At 42.2% G+C, this 25,296-nt stretch overlaps 1 protein-coding gene across 3 annotated transcripts in view; it reads right to left on the bottom strand.

The window, feature by feature from the left end:
- The window catches only part of TNPO1 (transportin 1), a 281,541-nt gene that overhangs the window by 11,475 nt on the left and 244,770 nt on the right, over positions 1-25,296 (bottom strand). For all 3 annotated transcript variants that reach the window (XR_013263933.1, XM_077462501.1, XM_077462500.1), the window contains exons 18-19: positions 24,547-24,645; positions 17,605-17,700 (exon numbers count right to left, since the gene is read on the bottom strand). Coding sequence is in view for 2 of the 3 variants with exons in the window: in XM_077462501.1 (XP_077318627.1) it covers positions 17,605-17,700; positions 24,547-24,645 (195 nt within the window). In the remaining variant the exon portion in view is untranslated. The remainder of the gene's footprint in view (positions 1-17,604; positions 17,701-24,546; positions 24,646-25,296) is intronic.

Genomic DNA, 25,296 nt, shown 5'->3' with positions numbered 1-25,296 from the left:
CGTGGATGAGTATTGCTGATTGGGGATGGGTGTATGAGTATTGCTGATGGATGGATGACTGAGCATGGACTATGGATGGATGGCTGAGCAGGGATAGATGGCTGAGTGTGGATGAGTACTGCTGATTAGGGATGGGTGGATGAGTATTGCTGATTATGGATGGATGAGCAAGGATGTATTGTGGAGTAGGGATGGATGGCTGAGCATGGATGAGTATTGCTGACTAGGGATGGATAGATGGCCGAGCATGGATAGATGGCTGCGCATTTTGGGGTGTCATTTTTGCCATTAACATGTGTGTTAGAAATATTGTATAAATGGACATCTGTGTAAAAAAAAATTCATTTTCTTTCCACATTTTCCAAAAACTTGTAGAAAAAAAAAAAAAAGGACATGTGCAAAAAGCACGATATGCTTCAGATTATACGTTGGGTTGTTTTCTTTCCAAAATGGGGTCATTTTTGGGGCATTTCCATTATCCGGGTGCTCCAGGGCCTTCAAAGTGTAATAGGTAGTCAAGAAATTATATGGAAAATTTATGCTCCAAGAACGCCTGAATGTGCTCCCTGCATGTTGGGCCTCTGTATGCGGCCACACTGTGTAAAACTCTCACACATGTGGTATCGCCATACTCAGTAGTAGAATGTGTTTTGGGGTGTAATTTGTGCTATGCATATGCTGCGTGTGAGAAACCTGCTAATAACCTGCTAATATAACAATTTTGTGGGAAAAAAATAAATAAAAAATCTTGATTTTGCAAAGAATTGTGGGAAAAAATTACAACTTCAAAAAACTCACCATGCCTCTTACTAATATCTTGGGGTGATTTGGGGGGTATTTGTACTTTCCTGCCTTGTTAGGGTCTCAAGAAATGAGACAGGCCATCAGTACATCAGGTGTGATAAATTTTCAGAGATTGGCACCAAAGCTTGTGGACTCATTTGGATTATTTTTACCAAAGATATAAATTTTGGCCAACATTTATGAAGAAAAATTACTAATTTACTAAATTGTATAACAGAAACGAAGAAAAATGCTATCATTGAATCAGTAGTGATTAAATACCACCATATAAAAAGGTACAATGTTGCATGACTAACTGTAATTGAAAATGTGAGAGCACCAAAAGCTGAAAATTGGTCTGGTTAGGAAGGTGGCTTTAAGTGCCCAGTGGTCAAGTGGTTAAGCCCGATCAGATCTGTTTTTTTGCTAGCCATGAGTTTAAAGGATAAGTTCACATCCATCTACGTCCATATTCAGGGTGTAACATGTTACAAAAAAATGTGCATTATTTTTTGTTAAAAAGTGAACTTATCCTGCATGTCATATACACCTCAGAGACCACTTTTAGCTGCAAGAGGACTGTCCCCACTGAAGATACCGGGGTTATTGCAGCTAGCTGCTGCCATAACAATGATATTCTTCATCAAAGTACAGACGTAAAACTGCAATGGGTGGTCTGTGAGTGGTTAAATCCAGGAGCACACTGACCTCTTTAGGAAGCCTGTGTGCGACTACTTTTTAGGACTATTTCTTTATTTTTTTCAGATTAGCAAGTACACTGAAACTTGCAACTTAGGCCGGACAAACACGGTTCAAATCTCAGCCAGTTCCTGGTGATCCCACCAAGATTCAAACTGTTAAGGGACAGGCTGAATGAACCAAGTCGACTGATCAACTTGGGTGCAACCAGCCTGCCGGATTACTGCTAGCGGCTGCTTCCCCTAAAGGGTTATGCAAACACTATTCAGGATGAGGAGATAAAGCTCATCTAAACTCAAGAACACACACTCTCATATATATATATATATATATATATATATATATATATATATATATATATATATATATATATATATATATATATATATATATATATACATATACACACATATATATATACATATACACACACATATATATATATATATATATATATATATATATATATATATATATATATATATAGTGGTTGCACTAGCTTCCTTTATTCAGGCTTTAATTTCAACCTGGTAAACCTGCCAGTAACACGCTCTTTCCCCCTAAGGTGGCAGCACTCACTAAAATGTAATAAAATATAGCTAGAAGTTGTAGAACCACCCCAGGCTGCTCTATCATTTGGACTGCAAACACCTCCACCCTCCCATCTTCATACCATAGCAGGGAAGCTTCCTGTTTACATTAGAGCTTCAGTTTAGTGCACAGGAAAAAAAAAATACTGGGGGAATGTATTAAAACTGCAGCAGACAGAAGCTTATTGGTTACTATGCTCAACTGCTCAAGAGTCTATTTAAATTTATTCAGTTACACTTTGAAAATGAAAGGCAGAAGCTGATTGGATGGGATGCACAGCTACATGTTAGCCCAAAAAAAAAGGGGGGGGGGGGGGGGTAAATACATCCAAAGGCTTTGACAAGCTGCAATTTTTTTTTAAAGCAGAACAAAATCAATCCCATCCTTTACAGCCAAGGAAGCGGCTATCTTAGACTCTGATCTGCAGTATCCATGATGCTGCATGTGTTTTCAGTTATAACACCAGCTATCTGATGGCTTGACAGTTCAACTAAGAGCTAACATAAGCATACTAGCAAATTTAACAGTTCTCATTTAAGAAAATTAAATTGTTCGGTTTAATTCCATTTTAAAATTTTGTTGTTGGGTTTAGATATACTTTGTAAAGGAAATTGATTTAAAAAAAAAAAAAAAAAAAGTGTAGACCCCAGTTACTGGTCACAGGGTCCCAAAACCAGCTTGTATGTGTGTTGTGTCAGGAACATATACCTGCCTGCCATGGAATTAAACACGTTCACTTCACACATTGTATAAGATGGGGATTTGAATACACACATACCATTATCATCAAAAGTCAAGTTATTTCAGAGGCAAAAGTGACTAGGAAACCCTAGGAAACACATAACCAAGATGAAAGTGTAAAAAATGTGAAAGCAAATCCCAAGCATTAGAAGAATGAAATGTTTTTAGGCATTATATAATTTTATTTCAGTCTGTGCATTTTAGGTGTGCTCTCTCATTTGGGATGATTTAATTGTCTAGACAAGAGAAATGACAGGGGATGCGGGAAGTAATTTTAAAACTCTGTAAGCAAAGTAAACAAATACTAAAAACTCAGCAGATCTGTATAGAAGCAGCATAAAACAAAGCCTATGTTCAGGTGACACAAACTATGCAACATTCCCATTAAACAGGCATTTGTGAACAGTCTGATGACAGCATGCAATTAAAAGCAGATGATGTTCTTTCCGTTTAAAAGCTCAATGTGGGATCATTACCTAAACAAATCACTAATTGCCCTTGTGACAAGTGTTCTCTGGGACAAAATGAACGGAAATCAAAAGTTAATGTTTGTCTCTCTCACTTTGGAGATGCTTCTACTCATACTTCCTGTTTTGTCCACAATACAGAAAGTGAGAAAGTATTCCCAAAGGGGATACAGATAAAAGAAACAAACAAACCTGGAGACGCAGTAATGGAGGTCTACAATAATGATCTATTAGAACCGCCATAGGGAGAAATGTAAGCTTGTCATTTTACATCCTGGTATTTAGCCACTGTGCATGACATGTTTTACTCCACCTGATGATTCTTTTTTTCTGCCGCCTTTCATGTAACTGTAAATGCTGTGACCCATGCTCTCATGTTTCAAATAAAAGATTTGAAAAAAGAAAGAAAAGAAAACAGCCCATTTAAAAAGAATTTAGTTTGAGCTGTATTTTAAGCTAAAATGTTCCAGTAATTTGCTTTTCACACACATGTTGCTGCTCAATAAGCAAATCTTCACAGCATAGCTTCACTCAAAAAGGATTGTTCTGCTTTAACAGACCCCCCCCCCCCCCCAAATTGGGGGGGGGGGTAGCAAGTATCTGGTTTTGACAGGCGATCTGAGCAGAAATTCACCCCAGCAGTCTTCTGGGACACGTCATAGGTTCCAAAAGACTGCAGGACCATGCACAGCGCCGCTCGCCCAGTGGGAAGTCCCAAGCTGTAGCAGCCAGGTGCCGACAATTGAGACGCAATCGCCAGAAAACCAAGGGAAGGTACAATTCAGATAAGCACATCACAGGATACTGGGACAGGCGATTGTCTGTTAAAAGTCAGCAGCTACAGTTTGCAGCAGCTGCTGATATTTAACATACATTAAAATGACTGGAGCTCCTCTTTTAAAGTGTCATCTTAAAAAAAAAAAAAAAAATAAGTGGTTAAATTAAGCCACTGCTTCACAAAGCTACACAATCACTGTAGTGCCCAAGGGCAGCACGTAATTATGCAGACATTAAATTTACTGTGGGATGTTTGCAATTATCATACATCACCTACCTAGACTCAGCTTTGTCAGCATCACCTTTATACACTACCCAGCAAATATCTGCACGGTTTCCCTTTCCTGTCCCTACTCTGTCTGCTAAAGATTCCCATAACTGCTCTCTGCCATATCCATCTAACACAGAAACTTCTCCCCCAAAAAAATAGCCAGTGATCACAAAAGTCAACAAAACCTGTCCACACTCTGTATCACCTCATTCTAGTACAGAACTCTCCATAGGTTATCTAGTAGGAACCCCGTCATATTGCAGCAAGCCGTCGACAGTAAAGCTGTCCCGTAGATGGATCACAATTTGGTTGGTTCAGCAGGGACTGGCCAGTTTTATTTATCTCTTTATGGCCATTTCCACCCAAGAGCAATCAATCTAAGGACTGACTCGCTCTGGAATGGGCTTGTTGGCAAATGTTGCTTTGATCAACGCTACATGCAGCTGATCAGTGTATTCTGATGGCAGGGGTGTCCCCGCTCTCAGAATACAATACAGCAGGGAGTATTTCCCCCTCCACCATGCTTGTGTGGAAGGGGGGCATCTGTTTAGCTTTTTTGACCTGCATGCTGACTGATACAGTGCATCCAGAAAGTATTCACAGCGCTTCACTATTTTCACATTTTGTTATGTTACAGCCTTATTCCAAAATGGATTAAATTCATAATTTTCCTCAAAATTCTACAAACAATACCCCATAAGAACAACGTGAAAAACGTGTTTGAAATCTTTGCAAATGTATTAAAAATCAAAAAAATCCAATGAACACAAGTATTCACAGCCTTTGCCATGACACTCAAAATTGAGCTCAGGTGCATCCTGTTTGGACCGATAATCTTTGAGGTGTTTCTACAACTTGATTGGAGTCCACCTGTGGTAATCTCTATGATTTGGAAAGGCACACACCTGTCTATATAAGGTCCCACAGTTAACCACATAAGCCCCGGACCATTTTGCTGGCCAAAGACCAGAGCACTTTTTGCGATTCGGCACCGCGTTGCTTTAACTGACAATTGCGCGGTCCTGCGGCATGGCTCCCAAACAAAATTGACGTCCTTCTTCCCCCTCAAATAGAGCTCTCTTTTTGGTGGTATTTGATCACCCCTGCAGTTTTTATTTTTTGCGCTATAAACCAAAAAAGAGCGACAATTTTGTAAAAAAAAATATTTTTTTACATTTTGCTATAATAAATATCCCCCAAAAATAACGAATTTTTTTTTTTCCCCTCAGTTTAGGCCGATACGTATTCTTCTACATATTTTTGGTAAAACAAAATCACAATAAGCGTTTATTGACTAGTTTGCACATAAGTTATAGCGTTTACAAAATAGGGGATAGTTTTTTTTTTATTCATTTATTTATTACTATTAATGGCGGCGATCAGTGATTTATCGTGACTGTGACATTATGGCAGTGCTATACAAATGCATGTGTAAATTCCTGTGTAAATGACACTGGCAGTGTAGGGGTTAAGCGTGTCCTGAGGCATGTTTCTAATTGGTGGTGGGGGGCGTGGCTGTGTGACAGTGACAGGAAGCAGAGATCAGTGACAATGTCACTAGGCAGAACAGGGAGATGCTTGTTTATATTAGCATCTCCTCGTGAGACGATCACGGGTATCCCTGCAGTGATAGAGTCCGCGGGACCCACGATCCAACTCACGGAGTCCCTGACCAGCGCGTGCACGCCACCAGCCGTGCGCATGCGATGCCACGGTGGAAAATTTAAAGGTACGCCCATTTGCCTCTCTCTGCCATTCCGCCGACATACATCGGCGTGCACGGGTCGGGAAGTTGTCAACAGTGCATGTCAGAGCACAAACCAAGCCATGAAGTCCAAGAAACTGGCTATAGACCTCCGAGACAAGATTGTATCGAGGCAGAGATCTGGGGAAGGGTACAGAAACATTTCTGCAGCATTAAAAGTCTCGATGAGCACAGTGGCCTCCATCATCCGTAAATGGAAGAAATTTGGAACCACCAGGACTCTTCCTAGAGCATGCTGCCCAGCCAAACTGAGCAATTGGGGAGAAGGGCCTTAGTCAGGGAGGAGACCAAGAACAGGATGGTCACTAACTGAGCTCCAGTGTTTCTGTGGAGAAAGGAGAAACTTCCAGGAAAGCAACCATCTCTACAGCACTCCATTAATCAGGCCTGTATGGTAGAGAGGCCAGGCGGAAGCCACTCCTCCGTAAAAAGGCACACCTGGAGTTTGCCAAAAGGCACCTGAAGGACTGTCAGACCACGAGAAAGAAAATTCTCTGGTCTGATGAAAGATTGAACTCTTTGACCTTAAAGCGGGAGTCCGCCGTTTTTTTTTTAAAAGCCAGCAGCTACAAATACTGCAGCTGCTGACTTTTAAAATAATGACACTTACCCGCCCAGCGCGCCCGCGATGTCGGCACCCCGAAGCCAATCTCTCGATGCTGCCGCCGCCGCCATCTTAGGTATGGGAATCAGGAAGTGGAGCCTTTCGGCTTCATTTCCTGGTTCCCTACTGCGCATGCGCGAGTTGCGCTGCGCAATAAGGATGGTCCCCGCTGTCTCTGGGATCCGTGTTTCCCAGCAGGGGACCTTCGGAAAGGGGCGTAGATTCTGCAGAAAGCGGCGTACCTTCTGCAGAATCTACGCCGGAAGTGGGTGCAGATACCTGTACTGTACAGGTACCTGCACCCCCCCCCCCTGAAAGGTGCCAATTGTGGCACCGGAGGGGGGGAGGGTTCCAATGAGCGGAAGGTCCACTTTAGGGTGGACCTCCGCTTTAATGACAAGCATGTCTGGAGAGAACCAGGCACCGCTCATCATCTGGCCAACACCATCCCTACAACGAAGCATTGTGGTGGCAGCTTCGTGCTGTGGGGACGTTTTCCAGTGGCAGGAACTGGGAATAGTTAGTATCGAGGGAAAGCTGAATGCAGCAATGTACAAAGACATCCTTTATGAAAACCTGCTCCAGAGCGCTCAACCTCAGATTGGGGCAAAGGTTCACCTTCCAACAGGATGACCCTAAGCACACAGCCAAGATAACAAAGGAGTGGCTATGGGACAACTCTGCGAATGTCCTTGGGTGGCCCAAGCAGAGCCAAGACTTGATCCCGATTGAACATCTCTGGAGAGATCTCTGGAGAGATCTGATCGGAAATGCACGGTTTGTCAACCAACCTGATGGAGCTTGAGGGGTTCCTGCAAAAAAGAATAGGAAAAACTGACCAAAAATAGGTCTGCCAAGCTTCATACTGAAAAAAGACTTACGGCTGTAATTGGTGCCAAATGTGCTTCAATAAAGTATTGAGCAAAGGCTGTGAATACTTTTGTACATGTGTTTTTATTTTTTTAAATAAATTTGCAAAGATTTTAAACAAACTTCTTTCACAAAGTCATTATGGGGTATGGTTTGTAGACTTTTGAGGAAAATAATTTAATCAATCAATTTTGGAATAAGGCTGTAACATAAAATGTGGAAAAAGTTTAGCATTGTAAATACTTGAATACCTATAATTACCGCATTTATCGGTGTATAACATGCACCCTTTTCCCCTTAAAATCAGGGGATAATCGCAGGTGAGTGTTATATGCCGATACCCCGCCGTTGAGCGTCTGGGCAGCTTTCAGCCACCTTCGGGCCCTTCTCGGCCGCCTTCGGCCCTTCTCGGCCGCTTTCGCCTTCAGCCGTTCTCGGCGGCCGAAAGCCGCAGAGAACTACAGAGTGCCGCTGAGATACACAGGACATCCGGCTCTATATCTCGGCGGTGCTATTTTTAAAAGGAAAAGCTGCAAAAAAAAAAACTGACAAGGCTGCAAATGGACAAGGCTGCATGACAAGACTGCAAATGACACTGACAAGGGTGCGATGGACAAGGCTGCAGGTGGACACTGATAAGGCTGCATTGATGGGCATTTAAATGTATTTTTTTTTCCTTAAAATTCCCTCCTAAATTTGGGGTACGTGTTATACGCCGATAAATACGGTAATTAAATCCATAGATCTAATCTGAATCTAAACTGAATCTAAACTGAATTTTGGCCCATCCAAACCAAAGTTAAGTAGGCTAAATTGTACACATTTAACCACTTCAATACCGGGCACTTAAACACCTTCCTGCCCAGACCAATTTTGAGCTTTCAGCGCTGTCGCACTTTGAATGACAATTGCGCGGTCATGCTACACTGTACCCAAATAAAAATATTATAATTTTTTTCCCACAAATAGAGCTTTCTTTTGGTGGTATTTGATATCCTCTACAGTTTTTATTTTTTGCGCTACAAATAAAAAAAATACCGAAAATTGTGAAAAAAAAAATGTTTTTTCTTTGTTTGTTTCAAAACTTTGTAAATAAGTACGTTTTCTCCTTCACTGATGGGCACTGATAGGGCTACACTGATGGGCACCAATGAAGTGGCTCTGATGAGGTGGCATTGATGGACACTGATATGTGACACGGATGGGCGACACGGATGGGCACTCATAGGCGGCACAGGTGGGCACTCATAGGCGGCACAGGTGGGCACTCATAGGCGGCACAGGTGGGCACTCATAGGCGGCACAGGTGGGCACTCATAGGCGGCACAGGTGGGCACTCCTAGGCGGCACAGGTGGGCACTCCTAGGCGGCACTGGTGGGCACTCATAGGCGGCACTGGTGGGCACTCATAGGCGGCACTGGTGGGCACTCATAGGCGGCACTGGTGTTATACTGTACTAATGGATGCCAATCAGTGCCAAACAATAATGCATGCCAATCAGTGAAGCCCATTGTGGGCACTGATTGGCATCCATTATGGACACTGATTGGCATCCATTGTGCTGACTGGCATCCCTGGTGGTCTAGGGAGGATTACCTATTCCCTGGTGGTCTGGTGGCGTCCCTGGTGGTCCAGTGTGGGCATCCTCGGGGGGGGGGGGGGGGGGCGGGGGGTTGTGCTGATAATCGTTCGGCACAGACCCCCCGTCAGAGGAGCAGCCGATCGGCTCTCCTCTACTCGCGTCTGACAGACGCAAGTGAGGAAAAGCCGATCACCGGCTCTTCCCATTTACACTGTGATCAGCCGTGATTGGACACGGCTGATCGCGTGGTAAAGAGTCTCCGTCGGAGACTCTACCGAGATCGTAGTTGCCGGGTGTCAGACTGACACCCCGCAACAACGATCGCCGCGATGCGCGCCCCCGGGGGCGCGCAGCGGCTCATAATCCTGATCACGTCATATGACGTCCGATCAGGATTATGAAACCACTTTGCCACCGTCAATTGCCTATAGGGCGGGCGGCAAGTGGTTAATACACCTACAGTGGGGCAAAAAAGTATTTAGTCAGCCATCAATTGTGCAAGTTCTCCCACTTAAAAAGATGAGAGGCCTATAATTGTCATAGGTATAACTCAACTATGAGAGACAAAATGTGGAAACAAATCCAGACAATCACATTGTCTGATTTGGAAAGAATTTGTAAATTATGGTGGAAAATAAGTATTTTGTCAATATCAAAAGTTCATCTCAATACTTTGTTACATATCCTTTGTTGGCAATGACAGAGGTCAAACGTTTTCTCTAAGGCTGGCCATACATTATACAATTTTCTTCTATAGATTTCCTTTAGATTTTCCAAAACCATATAATATGAGGTCAAATCTAAACACTTTCAATTTGTGTGCAATCAGGCAGGCCCTTCTACTACGCAGTTGAAGGTAAATCTAAAGGAAATTGAATAAGAAAGTTGTATGGTGTATGGCCAGCTATAGTCTGTCCAAGGTTGTCACACACTGTTGCTGGTATGTTGGCCCATTCCTCAATGCAGATCTCCTCTACAGCAGTGATGTTTTGGGGCTGTCGCTGGGCAACACAGACTTTCAACTCCTTCCAAAGGTTTTCTATGGAGTTGAGATCTGGAGACTGACTGGCTAGGCCACTCCAGGACCTTGAAATGCTTCTTACGAAGCCACTCCTTTGTTGCCCGGGTGGTGTATTTGGGATAATTGTCATGCTGAAAGACCCAGCCACATTTCATCTTCCACATTTCATGTCTTAGCTGATGGGAGGAGGTTTGCACTCAAAATCTCATGATACATGGCCCCATTCATTCTTTCATGTACACGGATCAGTCGTTCTGTTCCCTTTGCAGAGAAACAGCCCCAAAGCATGATGTTGCCATCCCAATGCTTCACAGTAGGTATGGTGTTCTTTGGTTGCAACTCCGTATTCTCTTTCCTCCAAACAGGATGAGTTGTGTTTGTACCAAACAGTTCTACTTTGGTTTCATCTGACCATATGACATTCTCCCAATCCTCTTCTGGATCATCCAAATGTTCTATAGCAAACCTCAGACGGGCCCGGACATGTACTGGCACTGCAGGATCTAAGTCCCTGGCGGCGTAGTGTATTACTGATGGTAGCCTTTGTTACGTTGGTCCCAGCTGTGCCGGTCATTCACTAGGTCCCCCATGTGGTTCTGGGATTTTTGCTCACCGTTCTTGCGATCATTTTGACCCTACAGGGTGAGATCTTGCGTCGAGCCCAAGATCCAGGGAGATTATCAGGGGTCATGTATGTCTTCCATTTTCTAATTATTGCTCCCACAGTTGATTTCTTCACACCAAGTTGCTTGCCTATTGCAGATTCAGTCTTACCAGCCTGGTGCAGGTCTACAATTTTGTTTCTGGTGTCCTTCACCATAGTGGAGTTTGGAGTGTGACTGTTTGAGGTTGTGGACAGGTGTCTTTTATACTGATAACCAGTTAAACAGGTGCTATTAATACAGGTAATGAGTGGAGGACAGAGGAGCCTCTTAACATCCCTAGCGGTAATCCCGAGTCTGGCTCGGGCTGCAATTTCAGTACCACGAGCGGTAACCCCGAGCCAGACTCGGGATCGCATTGCTGGATACAGGGAGAGGTTACTTACCTTGTCCCCTGGATCCAGCGATGTCCCCCCGCTGTGTGTGGAAGCCGTCCTCTGCTCAATTCACACAGTGCCCGAGTGCCGTCAAACTCTGTTCCCTCCGACGCACAGGAGTGGAGATCGGCACCAAATTCAAAAAAGTTAAAATACACAAAACACATAGTACTGTAATCTTACAGATTACAGTACTGTATAAAAAAATACACATCCCCTTTGTCCCTAGTGGTCTGTCCAGTGACCTGCATGTAGTTTTATATTATAAATACAGATTTTTTTTCTGCCTGGAATTTGGAGATTGTCCATAGCAACCAAAAAGTGTCCCTTTATGTCAAAAGTGATTTTAGACCAACTAGAAAACAGCGATAATAAATTATTATCACTTGCAGAATTGAGTGATAGCGATTTGTGGGGCAATTTTTCAAACAATAAATCTAATGACAGCGACAATTCTGCAAATGAGCAAATTTCAGTGTTTTCGGATTTGATTACATTATTGAATAATTTTTATTATTTATTATCATTATTTATTATAAACTTTATCATACCCAGGATGTCTACTGGACTCTTGTTTGAGCAGATTTGAGAGTGTTATTCCTACGAATTGCAGGCCTACAATATAAAACGCCAAATTTCCATGCAAAATAATTGTACCACTTTCAGCACCTAAAATCAGAAATAATCATACCGCCATGGAGGTTAAAAAAACATACAGGTCTGTGAGAGCCAGAAATCTTGCTTGTTTGTAGGTGACCAAATACTTATTTTCCACCATAATTTGCAAATAAATTCAATAATCCAGGCCATCTTTTTAAGTGAGAGAACTTGCACAATTGGTGGCTGACTAAATACTTTTTTGCTCCACTGTACATGGCTTAACTTTCAAAAAAGACAAAATGATACACTGTGGCCAGTACTGGTCATATTGCTGACTCCACAACTGTAAACAAGGCCCGGGCCACTGCTTTGGCCTTCCTGTTAAGGTCCTTAAGTGCAGGAGTCCCCTCTACCGGGACTTTGTTTAACCTGGATACTGGGGGGTTGGGTGGGGTCTACGACCGGAGGAGCTGACCATTTTTTAAGGCGGCTCTACTCAAAAGGGGTAGCGCACCGCCATTCTTTTAGGGACCGAAAAGTTGCATGCTTCCCCCATTCCTTGTATATGAAGTTGTTGAAATAAGGACCCGTACGGGGACTCACTGTCCGATCAGTCCTGGTCAGCGTCATCTGAAACAGAGCAGGGGCCCGCCAGTCATCAGCAGGGCCCGAATCTGCGTCAGAGCTCTCCCCGGGGGGGGGGGAGCTTGTGTGTGGCTGGTCCCGCTTTTTACCCCCTTTGCGCCCGCACACTGCCTCCACCCTGGCAACGAACCTTTCAAGGACTGCCGACAAAGCATCCAAAGGCTCTGCACAGTTTGCAGACGAGCCAGGTGCAATTGCAGGGAGTTCTGGGGAAGAAAGCCATGCTGACCCACCCCGTCTGCCACCCTTGGGGACTTAGGACAGGTGCACACCCTCCTAGCTACTGCAGACTGGGGGGTCCCCACCGCAGGACTCACCACCCTGACCGAATGCTGCGCCGTTCAGTTACAGGTGTCCGGTTCCAGTACCAGCTGTCCTGAGCAAAAAAAAAGTGCCGTTCTGAGCAGCAGGGACCAGCTCTGAGGATAAAAAGCTGGGCCACAACAAAATAAAGGGACATAATCACAAAGAAAATGGCCACTGAGCTACAGAAAAATGGCCCCTGACCACGCTTTCCACTAAGGCACACCAAAAATGCCCGACAAACAACTGTACACAGTTAAAGGACAGAAAATGGCGCTAATCGATCAGCACATGCAGACCTCCAGGCACCCAGCGAAGAGACCACAGATACCCAGCACAGCCCCCAATCTAAGGTGAGAGCCCGCCAGGGGACCCCTGGCTACAGGTACACACACCGCTCAGCAGCCCATCATGCAGCAGTGGGGGACAGGGAGAGAAGAAAGGGAGGAGATGGACCCCCTAATTGACCTCCCAGGGAATGCCTAGCTGCTCAATTCCACCGAGGCAGGAAGAGGTGTACTTACCATCCGGACAAGCTGGGGACATCCTATCAGAGACCCACTCCCGAGCAGTACAGGGTGGCTGCTCGCCACGGCACACTGTGACAAGGACATCAGTAGTCTGGTCATATGTGTGCCCCGGAGCGTTGCGCTCACAGGCCGCCCCAGAGCCTAAGGGGCATGTCGTGGCTGACCCAGCGCGTAGCTAGGGTCTGCATATGCTCGATCGCCAGCCTGGGGAGACTACAAGGATATAAATAATCCAGCCTGTCACCCAGCCGGCTGTTAATAGCAGATCACAGGATCTTAAAATCTTGCGCAAAAGGCAAACATTCAGCAAAAAAAAAAAATCACAGGACTGATGGTCCCGCAGGGAGCCTAGGTCCTTCTCCTTCAGTATGCAGAAAAAAAAAACAGAGTTGCAGGAAGCAGGCTGAGGGGATATTACCAGAGGGACCACCCCTTGGGGGCAACTAACGTTCTGTTTTATCACATGTATTACATGTTCTGCCTAGTCCTCTCCTGAAGGTGGCGTAATAACCCTATGGTCAAGATTAATGGAGCTGTGTCCATCAATGAACGAAAGAGAAATGTGCATTTTTTTGTTGCAGGCACCTGTAAAGCATTGCACCATCTATTAGTAGATTGCTCATGCCATGCAGGTCTCCTGCACACGGTCAGTGTATCTGCTTACCCGTACATCCCATACGGGTAAGCAGATGTTCCGACAGGATGACTCAATGAACTACCAGAGCACCGTGGTTGTTCATTGGTAACTACAAGCCAACCACCACTAAAATCGGGTTGAACATGCAGCATGTTCCCAAGAGTGAACTTATCCTTTAAGCTCAAAAGTTTTTGTGAAACAAAGGTTGTATAAAAAAAATAAAAATAAAGTGATCTAAAGGGCCGGGAATTGAACAGGAACGTGCTACGCATTCCTGTATGATTCACATGCAGTTATTCCCTTCCAGGTGTGACAGATACTTGCACCCCTGGTAGCATGACGTGGTTCCTCCTTCAGATTCATATGTTCTACAGTGACATAGGAGATAATGGGTGGAACCAAAACATGCAGGAGGAGGTATGCATCACACCCAAAAGTGTAGTACCTGCAGCAGTTAAATTTGAAGAGAAGGGCCTCTGGAAACTTAAGCATGCACTTTTATAGCCTGGGCTGTGTTTACAAGGTACTCTGTGGTGTCTGTCACTTCAAAGGATGGTTTATTTGCTTGCATGTCACATAAATATACATTTTCTTTTATTATCAGGGCCAACGTCTACATTTTGGGAGAAAATAAAACATCTAAGGCTGGCCCATACATGTTCAATTTTCTTGTACAATTTCCCTATAGATTTACCTTAAACTATGTAGTGCAAGGGCCTGCCTAATTGGATACAGATGGAAGTTGCTTTGTTTTGACCTCATATTATATGTTTTTTTTTGGAAAAGCTAAAGTAAAATTGTACAAGAGAATTTAACATGTATGGCCAGCCTTAGTCTGGTGAAATGGGAAATACTGCCTTTGAAAACTTACTTTTTCCAGACAGCAAGAGGAGCTCCAGGTCCTGTTCGCATATTACCAGATAATCTTAACTGCTTAACTGAAAAGGCTTTAGGTTTAGGTTGCTCAAATAACTTGCCCCAACAAGCATAAATGAAGGAGTCAGAAACGTTTACCACATATTGTATTCTCTCAAGTCATTTATCATCCCACAGTGAACTTTTAGTCAAAAAGCACATCACATTTAACATTTATAAAAAGAAAATACAAAAAGTAACTAAACAAAAATACAAGAGTATATGAGCCTTACAATAATGTTGCTATAATTATCGACTTTTTCCTTACTATGGCTTGGAGATAATATTTCTCTTTTACACCATCTCCAATCACACAGGATTAAATCATTCACAGGGTAGACACCCTGCTGTAACGGACAGCATTGAGCTTCCGTATATACAGGCACTCCCTTTAAAGCTTAACACACAGCAAAAATACATTAGTTTGTAAATGTGGAAGTTTTCTGATCATTTAAAGTAAAGGCTAAAAAAAAAGCAGTTTAAATACCTTGCCCTCCCCAAATAAATATGCTGCTTGCAATAAATACTGTGTAAATGCCTGTTTACTCTTTTTTTTTTTTTGTTTGTTTTTAGATCGGTCATGTTGCTACAGAGCTTTGTCTGTTGTGTGTCAGTGCAAGGCTTGCTAATCTCCCATCCTTGATAAACATTACAGCGGTGACGTCACAGTTAAGTGAATTCAGTACTGCCATCAAGCCTCTCACTAATGCACAGTATAAGGAAGCTCTGCGATTATTTAAGTGACTGCTCCAAAGTGGAGGGTGGTATTGATTTATTGCAAACAGTATGAGGCATATTAACTAGAGGGGGAGACAAGGCCTTAAACCTTCATTTCCTCTTTTAAATTCACATTTTATAAAAAATATGCTAAAATGTACAAGTCCAGTCCATTACACTAAAGCGGTAGAAACCTAGAACCCTCACTTTTTTTCTGGGGGTTCTCGTCTATAGGAACCCACACATTCTCTTTGTTGAGAAACCTAGAGCAGCATGACCTACCATTTCTAAACCATTTCCATAGTTGTCAACGGAAGTAAAAGTTCCCTGGCTTCTTAAATATGAATTCCAGATATGGTACATTTTTACAATTACATTGATCCAACTTGGAGCAATATTGTATCTGTATATCCACACCATACCTGGCAGATGCCCCTGAAAACTGGAACTAAATTGGACACCGCTTCTCTAGTTGATCTCCTCTTGGTTCTGTGTCCTGAGCAGCTGGCCTGCTGCACTGAGAACACAGGTAGGCGGCCATTGGGCATCTGCCCGCCTCTCCTTCTCATTCAATCAGAGAAGGCTTTGCATTGATTCAGAAAATGCAAACCAGTCTCTGCATGGTGGGCATGCTGAGCAGCCAACCTTCTGTGTACAGAATGCCTCAGCCCAGCCACTCGGCATGAGACACAGAAGTGGAGATCACTAGAGTAGCGGTGTCTACTTCAATGATTTCTTGATTCCAATGGCATCAGCCAGGTATGGTATATATACAGTTACATTAGTCCAAGCTGGACCAATGTAACCATACCCATACCTGAAATTCAGCTTTAAAGCCAAACTCCAGCCAAACTTTAATATTTGGGATAGACATGTAAGAATACTTAAATTGTTTATATTGCTGTTCATAACCCCATTGTTTTCATCTCCCTTCCTAACCCCATGTCAGCAGGACAAGAAATGAGAAGAGCAATAAAAGGGAATCATTTCACTTCCTGTTCTGACAGGAAGGGGAAACTTTGCCAACAAGGACATACACAAAAAATATAAAATAAATTCCCCACTCAGTCCAAAACTAAATATTGAACAAATGATTTGGCTGTAGCTGTGCTTTAACTTTAGGTGCTGAACCAATTTTGTTTTTCCTCACGAGTTAAAATTAAAATATTTGGCCTGAAAATTACTTAAAATCCAAAATACGTTACACATTTTGAGAAAGCAGAGGACCTGTGGAATAAAAGATGGCAGTTGAAAATTTTAAAGTCATAAGAAATTAACTAAACTTTATCAAACCAATATTTGCAGAAAAGATACAATTTTAGTGTACAAAAACACAATATCTATTTTTTGTAAAATAAAGATGAGACTGTCAAGCCAATACCAGCTATGTCAGGACTCAAAAATCCATACGCCTACAAAACTACCACAAATTACAATATTGTAGTAATTGCACATCGGGAAGGTTAAAATTTTTACAGCTCATCAATTTAGAGTGACGGTAAAATGATGACCCTAGAATTATTCCTCTCACTCTGGTGTGCGTGATTATACCCAATACGTGTTACACAATCGCTTTACATATTACATGTGCATTCTAGGTGTATATTTAAAATGGTGTTCCCTTGTGGGCCAAATGCATGAAAATGTAAATCTCTCTCGGCGACAACATTTTCGTCACCTGGAACACAGACTTTAACCCATTTACTGACCTGGAAATGAATGCCTAAGCTGCCTTTTTTTTCTAGACAATTTTGGAGAAGGCAACACTCCCTTAGGAAAAAGTGGCTCACCCACATGGACTAAAAGTGAAAAATGTCAGTGAAAGAGATAAAATACAAAGCGTGCTTCATTAATTCTCCCTAGGCTGTACAGCACTGAAGAACATTTTCTTTTGATAATTGCTAAATGTAGTGAACTGTAAAAAAAATCTGACTTGTAGACATTTTGGCATTTGAAGAAGTGATTGAGTATAAAAAGCAGAAAACTCCCACATCTTAAAGCAAACTAAGCGTTTTACTCGCTCTTCAAACAGCTGGCATAAGGTACCTGTATTCTCTAAGAGAGTCTTTGGCGTGTTGGGTTTGTTAATGATTTCTACAAGTTGGTGCAACACCATTGGAACATAAGGCTGCATTTCAAGTCCTAAAAAAATAAAATAAAAACAGGCTTCTTAGTTAAGACACCTACTGCGTATTCACAAAAAAATAAATAATAATAAAAAAATAAATTCACAGAGGTCTTTCACTTTCAGGTTATATTGGAGTATTGGGCAATGGAAAACAGTAGGCCAGCCAGAGAACAATTCAGTTTTGCAGCAAAGCAGTACAGAGTATGATCATAAACACAATGTGGTGGAACATATTTCCCTCAAGGGACTCCAAGAGAAGGATTTCACAATAAGTACAAAAATCCTATTTTCTTTCTTATCCACTGTAGGGACACACAAGATTTCACCTCTGGAAAAAATGTAAAAAGACAACCAGGTGGCAACGTTGCTTAATGCCAAAAATCCCAAGAAGTACTAACTGATCTAGTAAATTGCACCTTCATAGAAAAGGGTGGGTCCTAATCCTTGAGAACATAAGTTTAAAATGATGGCTCTGTCTGAGCCACCTAAAGATAATGGAAGAAGTGGCACATGCATCCTTACCGCTCCATTCGATCCCCATAACGTCCAATGGCAGCCTGATTGTGGTGCAATTTTGCCGCAATTGTCGCCTGACAAATCGTGGTAAAATCGTACAAAACCGAATCGCAGGTCATTTGTCGTCCCAAAAGAAGTTCCCAAACGGGGCATAGGGTGCCCCGTGATTTGCAGCGATTAGGGATCCCGGCAATCCGGGATGCCTGGATGTGAACGAAGCCTTAAGAGATCATCTGGGATGAAGAGAGGAATCCATCTTTCTGAAAGAAGCAATAGCCAAGAAATAGACTCTCTCAGTCTTTAAACCACATCTAGAGAATGGAGGGAAATTCACTTTGGTTCACTGTAGCCGGTAGTGGTGAAAGGCAGAAAATACTTTAGGCAGGAAGGAAGTCCTGGGCCTCAACACCACCATGTCAACATGCACAGCCAGAAAAACCTCCTTTTAAGACAAGGATGCAAGTTCAACTTTCACCCTTCAAAGGTGAAATCTACAAAACACCACTTGTGGGTAGGAGTAGAAGAAAGAATGTTTGACCAGTTCAAACAGCAGCTTGTGAAGTGCAGAGAGAACTAGATTCAGATCTAACACATTGGAACATTTGGGGGAGTTGCATGGAAGACTGTAATAAGGCGTGGGTCTCTGAAACAAGATAGAAAATAAAAATGGCAGAAATCAGACCTTAAGTAATGTTCACAGTCAAAAGCTGGTCTAGACCCAGCTGAAGGAAGGAAAGGATCCATCCCACAGGGAAACTGCTAGAGTGGGAGCTCCGAGACACTCCACATGTAAAATATCCCTTCCTAATGACAGACCTTGCTGGAAAGACTTCCTAACTTACAGCATCAAGGAGAATCTGACTCAGATGACCATTTCTCAAAACTTGAGCTTCAACAGCCATGTTGTTAAAGGCAGCAAACAAAGCAGGATGACAAATCAGTCCTTCAGACAAAATATCCAAATGATCTGGCAGAGACCACGAAGCACCTAACAGGACTCTTGCCAGGTTGCATTTAACATCTGCCTGGAACAGTGCAGAAGGCCCCCTAAGGGCCTTATGTGATAGATAACCACAAGGTATTTATAAAATATGCAAGGTTTGGATCACCTCAGTTTACCATTCTTAGATGTATGATACAGGGATGCCCTCTATCCTCCAAATAATGTGCCCCTACAATTGAATCTTGACCCTCACTATAAAGGCAAACCTGGATGTCTGAAGCGTAGAGGTGGCCAGATACCAACAAAAAGCTTGCCCTTTTGCAGATCCTTGTGTCCTTTTGTGTCTTACTACTACCACCACAATCTCGCTTCCAAACCTTATTCAAATCCTCAATGACTGTCATTGCAGGATCGCAAACAAATTATTTGAAATTCATGGCCTTAAATGTTACATTTACAGAGGTAAAAGTCCAATTTCCCAAAGATACCTTTTCTCATCGCGTCTCCATTTAGGAGCTATTCACACATATTACAAGACTTTGCATCCAAGCTAGCTGCACAGTGTTTTTTTTTTAACAAAACGTATAATTGAATCCTGGAAGAAAAATCAATATATTGGCTGGGAAGGACAGTAACTGATAAGGACGCTATTGTCCTAAACTGTTGTACCCATTCAGGGTCCACCCTTTTAACGGTCCTCTGCACTTATGATTCATTCAAAGCGCATGTAAGCGGTTAATCTGACAAGATTTTAGACCAAGACATTAGCAATACCACATATTACTTACTACTTAGCAGCACAAATCGCCACCCCCTCTTCATCATATAACCTTCAACACTCCATTGTGGGACAGCATAGAAGAATACTGGATCATGTCCCTGCTGATACATGGTCCTATGGATGGCTCCAGACTATCAAACAATTTTGTGCGCAAGCGCTTGCTGAAGATATGGGAGTCTTAAAATATTCTGGTAGACTGCCATCACCACTTACATCCTTTGCAAACCTCACTAAAAATCCCTTTTTCCCCCCAGGATTCAATGAGCCACATTGATTTTGTGTCAGTATAAAGGCAGGTTTTTGCTGGGCATTATGTTAAGATATCCTTCACTGTAATCTTCACACAAGGCTCCATCTACAGATAACGAAATTTGAACCATTTCACCATCTTCAAATTCAAAACTATGTGCAGTCGACCCTAAAACACAGATTCGCTTTTGACTCTCACCCCTTTTGAACATATAAGCCTGCACGATTCATTTTCTAAAGGTATACCACCTTCAATCGAAAATTCCTTTTTTGCAGAGCAATCGGTTATGTCGGTCGGTACGAAAAAGACCTGGGTGGTCCACTGGAGCCGCAACAGTGGAAACAACAAACCTGGGATACAATCGCACATAGATTGCTAAACTCATTTATTGAAGTCAACAACAAGCTTTGGTTTAGGTGGTAAGTGGTACCTTATAGACTGGCCATATTTGCCCAGGACACCTCGGACCTTTGCTTTCAGGTTGATCGGCTGGTACGCTAGCATAATTTGGTGGGAGTGCTAGAATCAAACTTTTGTACTAGGTACGATCAACTAGATTACATGGCCTTGGACTTTAGTATCCCTAAAATCCCTCTGAAGCCTTATTACATTTAAAAACCATTTTAAACACATGTCAGAGGAATTTAAGTTCTGCACTTAACTTCACGGTCACTAAATAGACTCTAGCTAGACTATGGTGGTTTGGAACTGGTTTTGAGCACTGCACAGATGAAACACAAAATGTCAATACTTCAATCAAAAGCTGGCATCTATTTTAGAGGATAAAGTACAGCTGGGCGATTTTCTCCCAAAAAGTTTTTTGATGGACATCGCAGGTCCTGAGGATCAGTGGGCAGGAGTTTTAAGGCGAGGCTGCGGGTTCGGCCTAGTCCACGGTGTCCAGCCTCACAGACTAGGCCGAAGCCTCGCCTAAAAACTCCTGCCCGCAGCGCCTCAGGACTGGTGCAGTGTCAGCGCTGATCCTGGTGAAAAACAACAACAATAAATATCTAAAAAAAATAAAAAATCGATTTGCTAAAAATTTGAATTGATTTGACCCCTCAACTCGATTCAAGATTCTAATTGATTTTTTCCCCAGCCCTAAGATAAAGTCACAATTTTTACAAAAGGTTTGGAATCCATGGATGTCTCATTACTTCAGGAGTTTTCCCATGGGTAAGTTAAAAGAGAAAATTGGGTTTTCAACAAAATAAGCCTAGGTGATTGCAACATTGATCCGATGCTGCAGCTGTCCCCCGCCAGCTCTACACAGAGAACTTGCGCGATCAAAAACAGCTGGTCGCTTAGATCTAAAATTGTCTCTGAAGCTGGACTTAACTATTGTTGCTCATAAATAACTACGTTTGTGGGTAATTTGGAGTTGGGCTGTACTAACTGGACTCCAAGAGGAAGTGGCGTTTTCTACTCAGTAATAGCAGCAACTAGAAAGATTTTTTTGTTGTATAGTTTATTTTTGTATGTTATTTGGTTCACGATTTAAACCTAGGTGGATGCAGCACCGATCCAATGCTGCAGCTGTCTCCTGCCTACACTACACAGAGAACTGAGTGTTCAAAGACCCCCGATTGCTCAGTTCTCGGGTCTGCTCTGAGCACAGAGAGGCGACTATCAATCATTGGATAGCCCTGAGAGGCAGAGCCAGCTGCCGTCAGGCATCTGGGTGGAACCCACCGTTATCAAACTTTCATCATTTCTGTTGTAACTTGGAATACACACAGAATGGTGAACAGCAGCAATTTGAAAAAAAAAAAAAAAAGTTAAGGCTGATGTGGAGAAAATTCAAATCAAAGGCCAACCAGCTATTAACGATAAGCTGCCAAGCCTTCCGCAAACCATTACAACTGAAGTTAAAGCCATTTTCTCCATGCATTCTACGCCCAATAGAGCTATAAAGGGGACTCTGATGAATGGATTAAAGGTGCAGAGGGCAGCAGTATTAGAGGCTGCAGATGTTGGCACAATCGGGATGTGTGCTGCAAACAGTGCTGGAGCTATTAATAAAAGTCAAAGTCTGAAAGCACTCACAAAACCCAGACAACTGGTAGCAGGTGGGGGTCAGATGACTAGAGGCGAACAAACTAACTGGGTGGGCAATAGTTATGAATGAAGATCACAATTCAATGTGGCTCTTTGCAAGCAGATACTGTAGCAAAAAAAAATTTTGGTGGGAAAGAGCCCATGCAACACTCCATCCAGTGGGGGGATGTCAGTGCTTTGGGTCAGTCTCAACTCATTCCATGGTAGAAACAAGCAAGTGACTTTTTAAAGGCATCTTTACAGACAGGGCAAGTGCTGAAGCAATGGTAGCTGCTCTGGACCTGGAAAGTGTTCTGCGGTTAACTACCAGAAGGGAATCTGAAAAGCACATTACGTTGAACCCAGTTTTCAAATGTTGTTCTCAGGCTATCAGTGTCCAGTACAGCAGAATTCAGACATGATACTTTAAATCCAAGCTGAGGACAGCTGTTTTGGATAGCTGCGTGAAGAGGCAAGCTCCAGCAGCGATGTAGAGACATCAAAAAAAAAAAAAAAAGAATGAGGCATGCTGTACTGAGAATGCCAAGAGCCCCCCCCCCCCCCCCCCCCAGATATCTTACAGGAGGCAGTATAACCTGAAAGTAAAGATAACTGTGACCCTCAAAGGACAAGAAAGAAAATTTTTTAAAATAAAAACACAGCATACTAGGATGAACACACAGGAGACTAGGTAACAATAAAAACACGTATAAAGTAAATATGACAGTTTTGAAGTAGTCAGTTTGAAAAAGGTTGTGGGTTTTTTCTATAAATGTGCCACGTAAACAAAATCAGCTATTACACTTACACCAAATTTGCTTTTCAGGCACTTTTTTCAAGGCAGCACTAATAAGCTAGATTGTCTTAGCATTCCAACTTGAACCTAAAAGTAGGGGGCTGAAAAGGCCTTGCTTAAACCAACTCTTTCTTTTGCCAAATAAGTTACAGTGAAAGCCACTTATCAAAGCATTCATAATAAGGAAATAATTATCAGGGCGCTTTCAAGATTTCCCCAAAAGCAATTACTGTAACCATGCTCAACTTGCACCCCAGCACTTTTGCAAAGAGGTTAATAAGGGTTCCCTGAACTACAACCTGTTGATGCCGGCCAAGTTTTAGCATCAACATCTCATAGCAGAGCCAGTAATGCAGAAGCAGTGAAACCTCTTCTCTCATCTCTCGGGTAAGAAACCAAGAGTCTGTAAAAAGGAGCATTCATTCACTAGCCATGTATGCAAGAACCCCTCTCCACTAACCCCCCATGTATGGAAACCCTTTTGCAATGATCAAAGTGTTTTTTTTCTGGGCGTTCTACATTTCTGAACAAGGTGCTTGGTGAAAAAAAAAAAAATAAATAAAAGTTGAGAAAGGCTGATGTGGAGAAAATTCAAATCAAAGGCCAACCAGCTATTAACAACCTAATAGTATAATTTTATTTAAAAGTAAAAAAACACAGCTTAAAAGCAACGACACCATGAACAACAAAGAAATGCTAAAAGGGAAACTGATCGTCAACAGTCCCGAATCAAATGAATAAGGTGATAATCAGATTATTTTTTTTTTTGTCTAGTATTTTTGTAAGTGTATAGGGTTAATACCTGCTATTTTTTTTTTACATCTTTATATGTAGGCCAAGTTGGACAGCAAAAAGGTACAGTTATAGAGGGACATATCACTGCCAGGGGGCTTACAAGGGTTGGCTTTTATTCATACGGCTTTAGGGCCAGTTCACACCACATGCAGCCCATTGCATTTTTTTTCTACTGTCAAAAATGCATGGAAAGTAGGTTATATGGTTTCCAATGGCATAGTTCACACCAGTGTGATCAGTTCCAGGGCTTTCAAGTTCCAGAAAAAAATGAAATAAAGAACATGCTGCATTTTCCCTTCACTGAACTGTACTGGAACACAGAAAAATCATCAAAAAGGCACCAAAACACACAAAGACGCCCCAGACCCCAATAAAGCTTGAGAGAGAAAAAAACAAAACAAAAAAAATCTGTAATGGATCCGGAAACGCATCAAAAACATGTTAATGAGCATGCAGAAATGCACCCGGAAGGGATCTGGAGTGCGTTTTTGTGGTGTGAACCAGTCCTTAAAGCGGAACTTTACTCATAACGCAACAGCAAGGGTATTTTTTAAACTTTTCCCCACAGAATTCATGTTCAAAAGGTAAGCGGAGTGAATTCTAGTTTAACATTGCAGTAATTTTAAGAGAACGTTAGCATTTCACAAACCGATTACTCATTTCATTTTAAACACCGCTGAACTATACCTAAATTGAGTACCTGACAGACAACAGTCAAGTTTACACCTTAAGTAAAACTTACCCATTTGTATAGAAATTTCACCAATTGCCCAGGTAGCATTGTTGCATACAGAAATTAGCTCAGGGTTTAGGTTTGTTCCTAAGATAGGCATAAAATCCGCTAAAAGAAAAAAATAAATAAAAATTTTAAAAAACTGGAGCATGTGTTATAAAAATGTTTACGTATTATAAGTTATAAGGTTAAAAGCAACAGTCACAAAAATAATATAACCCAATAAAAGTAATATTATATTTATCTGTCCTGTCACCCATGTCTTTTAGTCTTTGCTCTCCTTAACAGTTAAATGTAAACCCAAGCATTTTTACCCCCTTCACGCTCAGACCAATTATCAGATTTCAGTACTGTTACACTTTGAATGACAATTGTGTGGTCATGCTACACTGTACTCAAACAAAAGGTTATTTTTATTTATTTTTTTGAGACAGGGCTTTCTTTTGGTGGTATTTAATCACCACTGGGTTTTTCATTTATTGGCTGAACAAAAAAAAAAAATTGGGGGGGGGGGAGAAATTTTTTTTCTTAATTTTTGTTATAAAATGTTTGAAATAGGTAATTTTTCTCCTTTACTGATGTGCACTTATGAGGCTGCACTGGTGGGCACTGTTGGGACTGCACTGATCATCAGGATACTGATGATCAATGCCCTGATTATCAATGTAGATGTCCCCTGTGTGGATTTGTCCGTTATTTTCTCTCCTTACATGCCCAATCTGTGATCAGCTGTCCACCAAGCACACAGAAACCACAGAT

The sequence above is a fragment of the Lithobates pipiens genome, unplaced genomic scaffold (assembly GCF_037356315.1).
Source record: "Lithobates pipiens isolate NorthernLeopardFrog02 unplaced genomic scaffold, aLitPip1_a1.2 Scaffold_3, whole genome shotgun sequence".
Taxonomy (NCBI): domain Eukaryota; kingdom Metazoa; phylum Chordata; class Amphibia; order Anura; family Ranidae; genus Lithobates; species Lithobates pipiens.
Note: the sequence above shows the minus strand (reverse complement) of the source record. Positions and strands in the feature narration are given on the sequence as shown.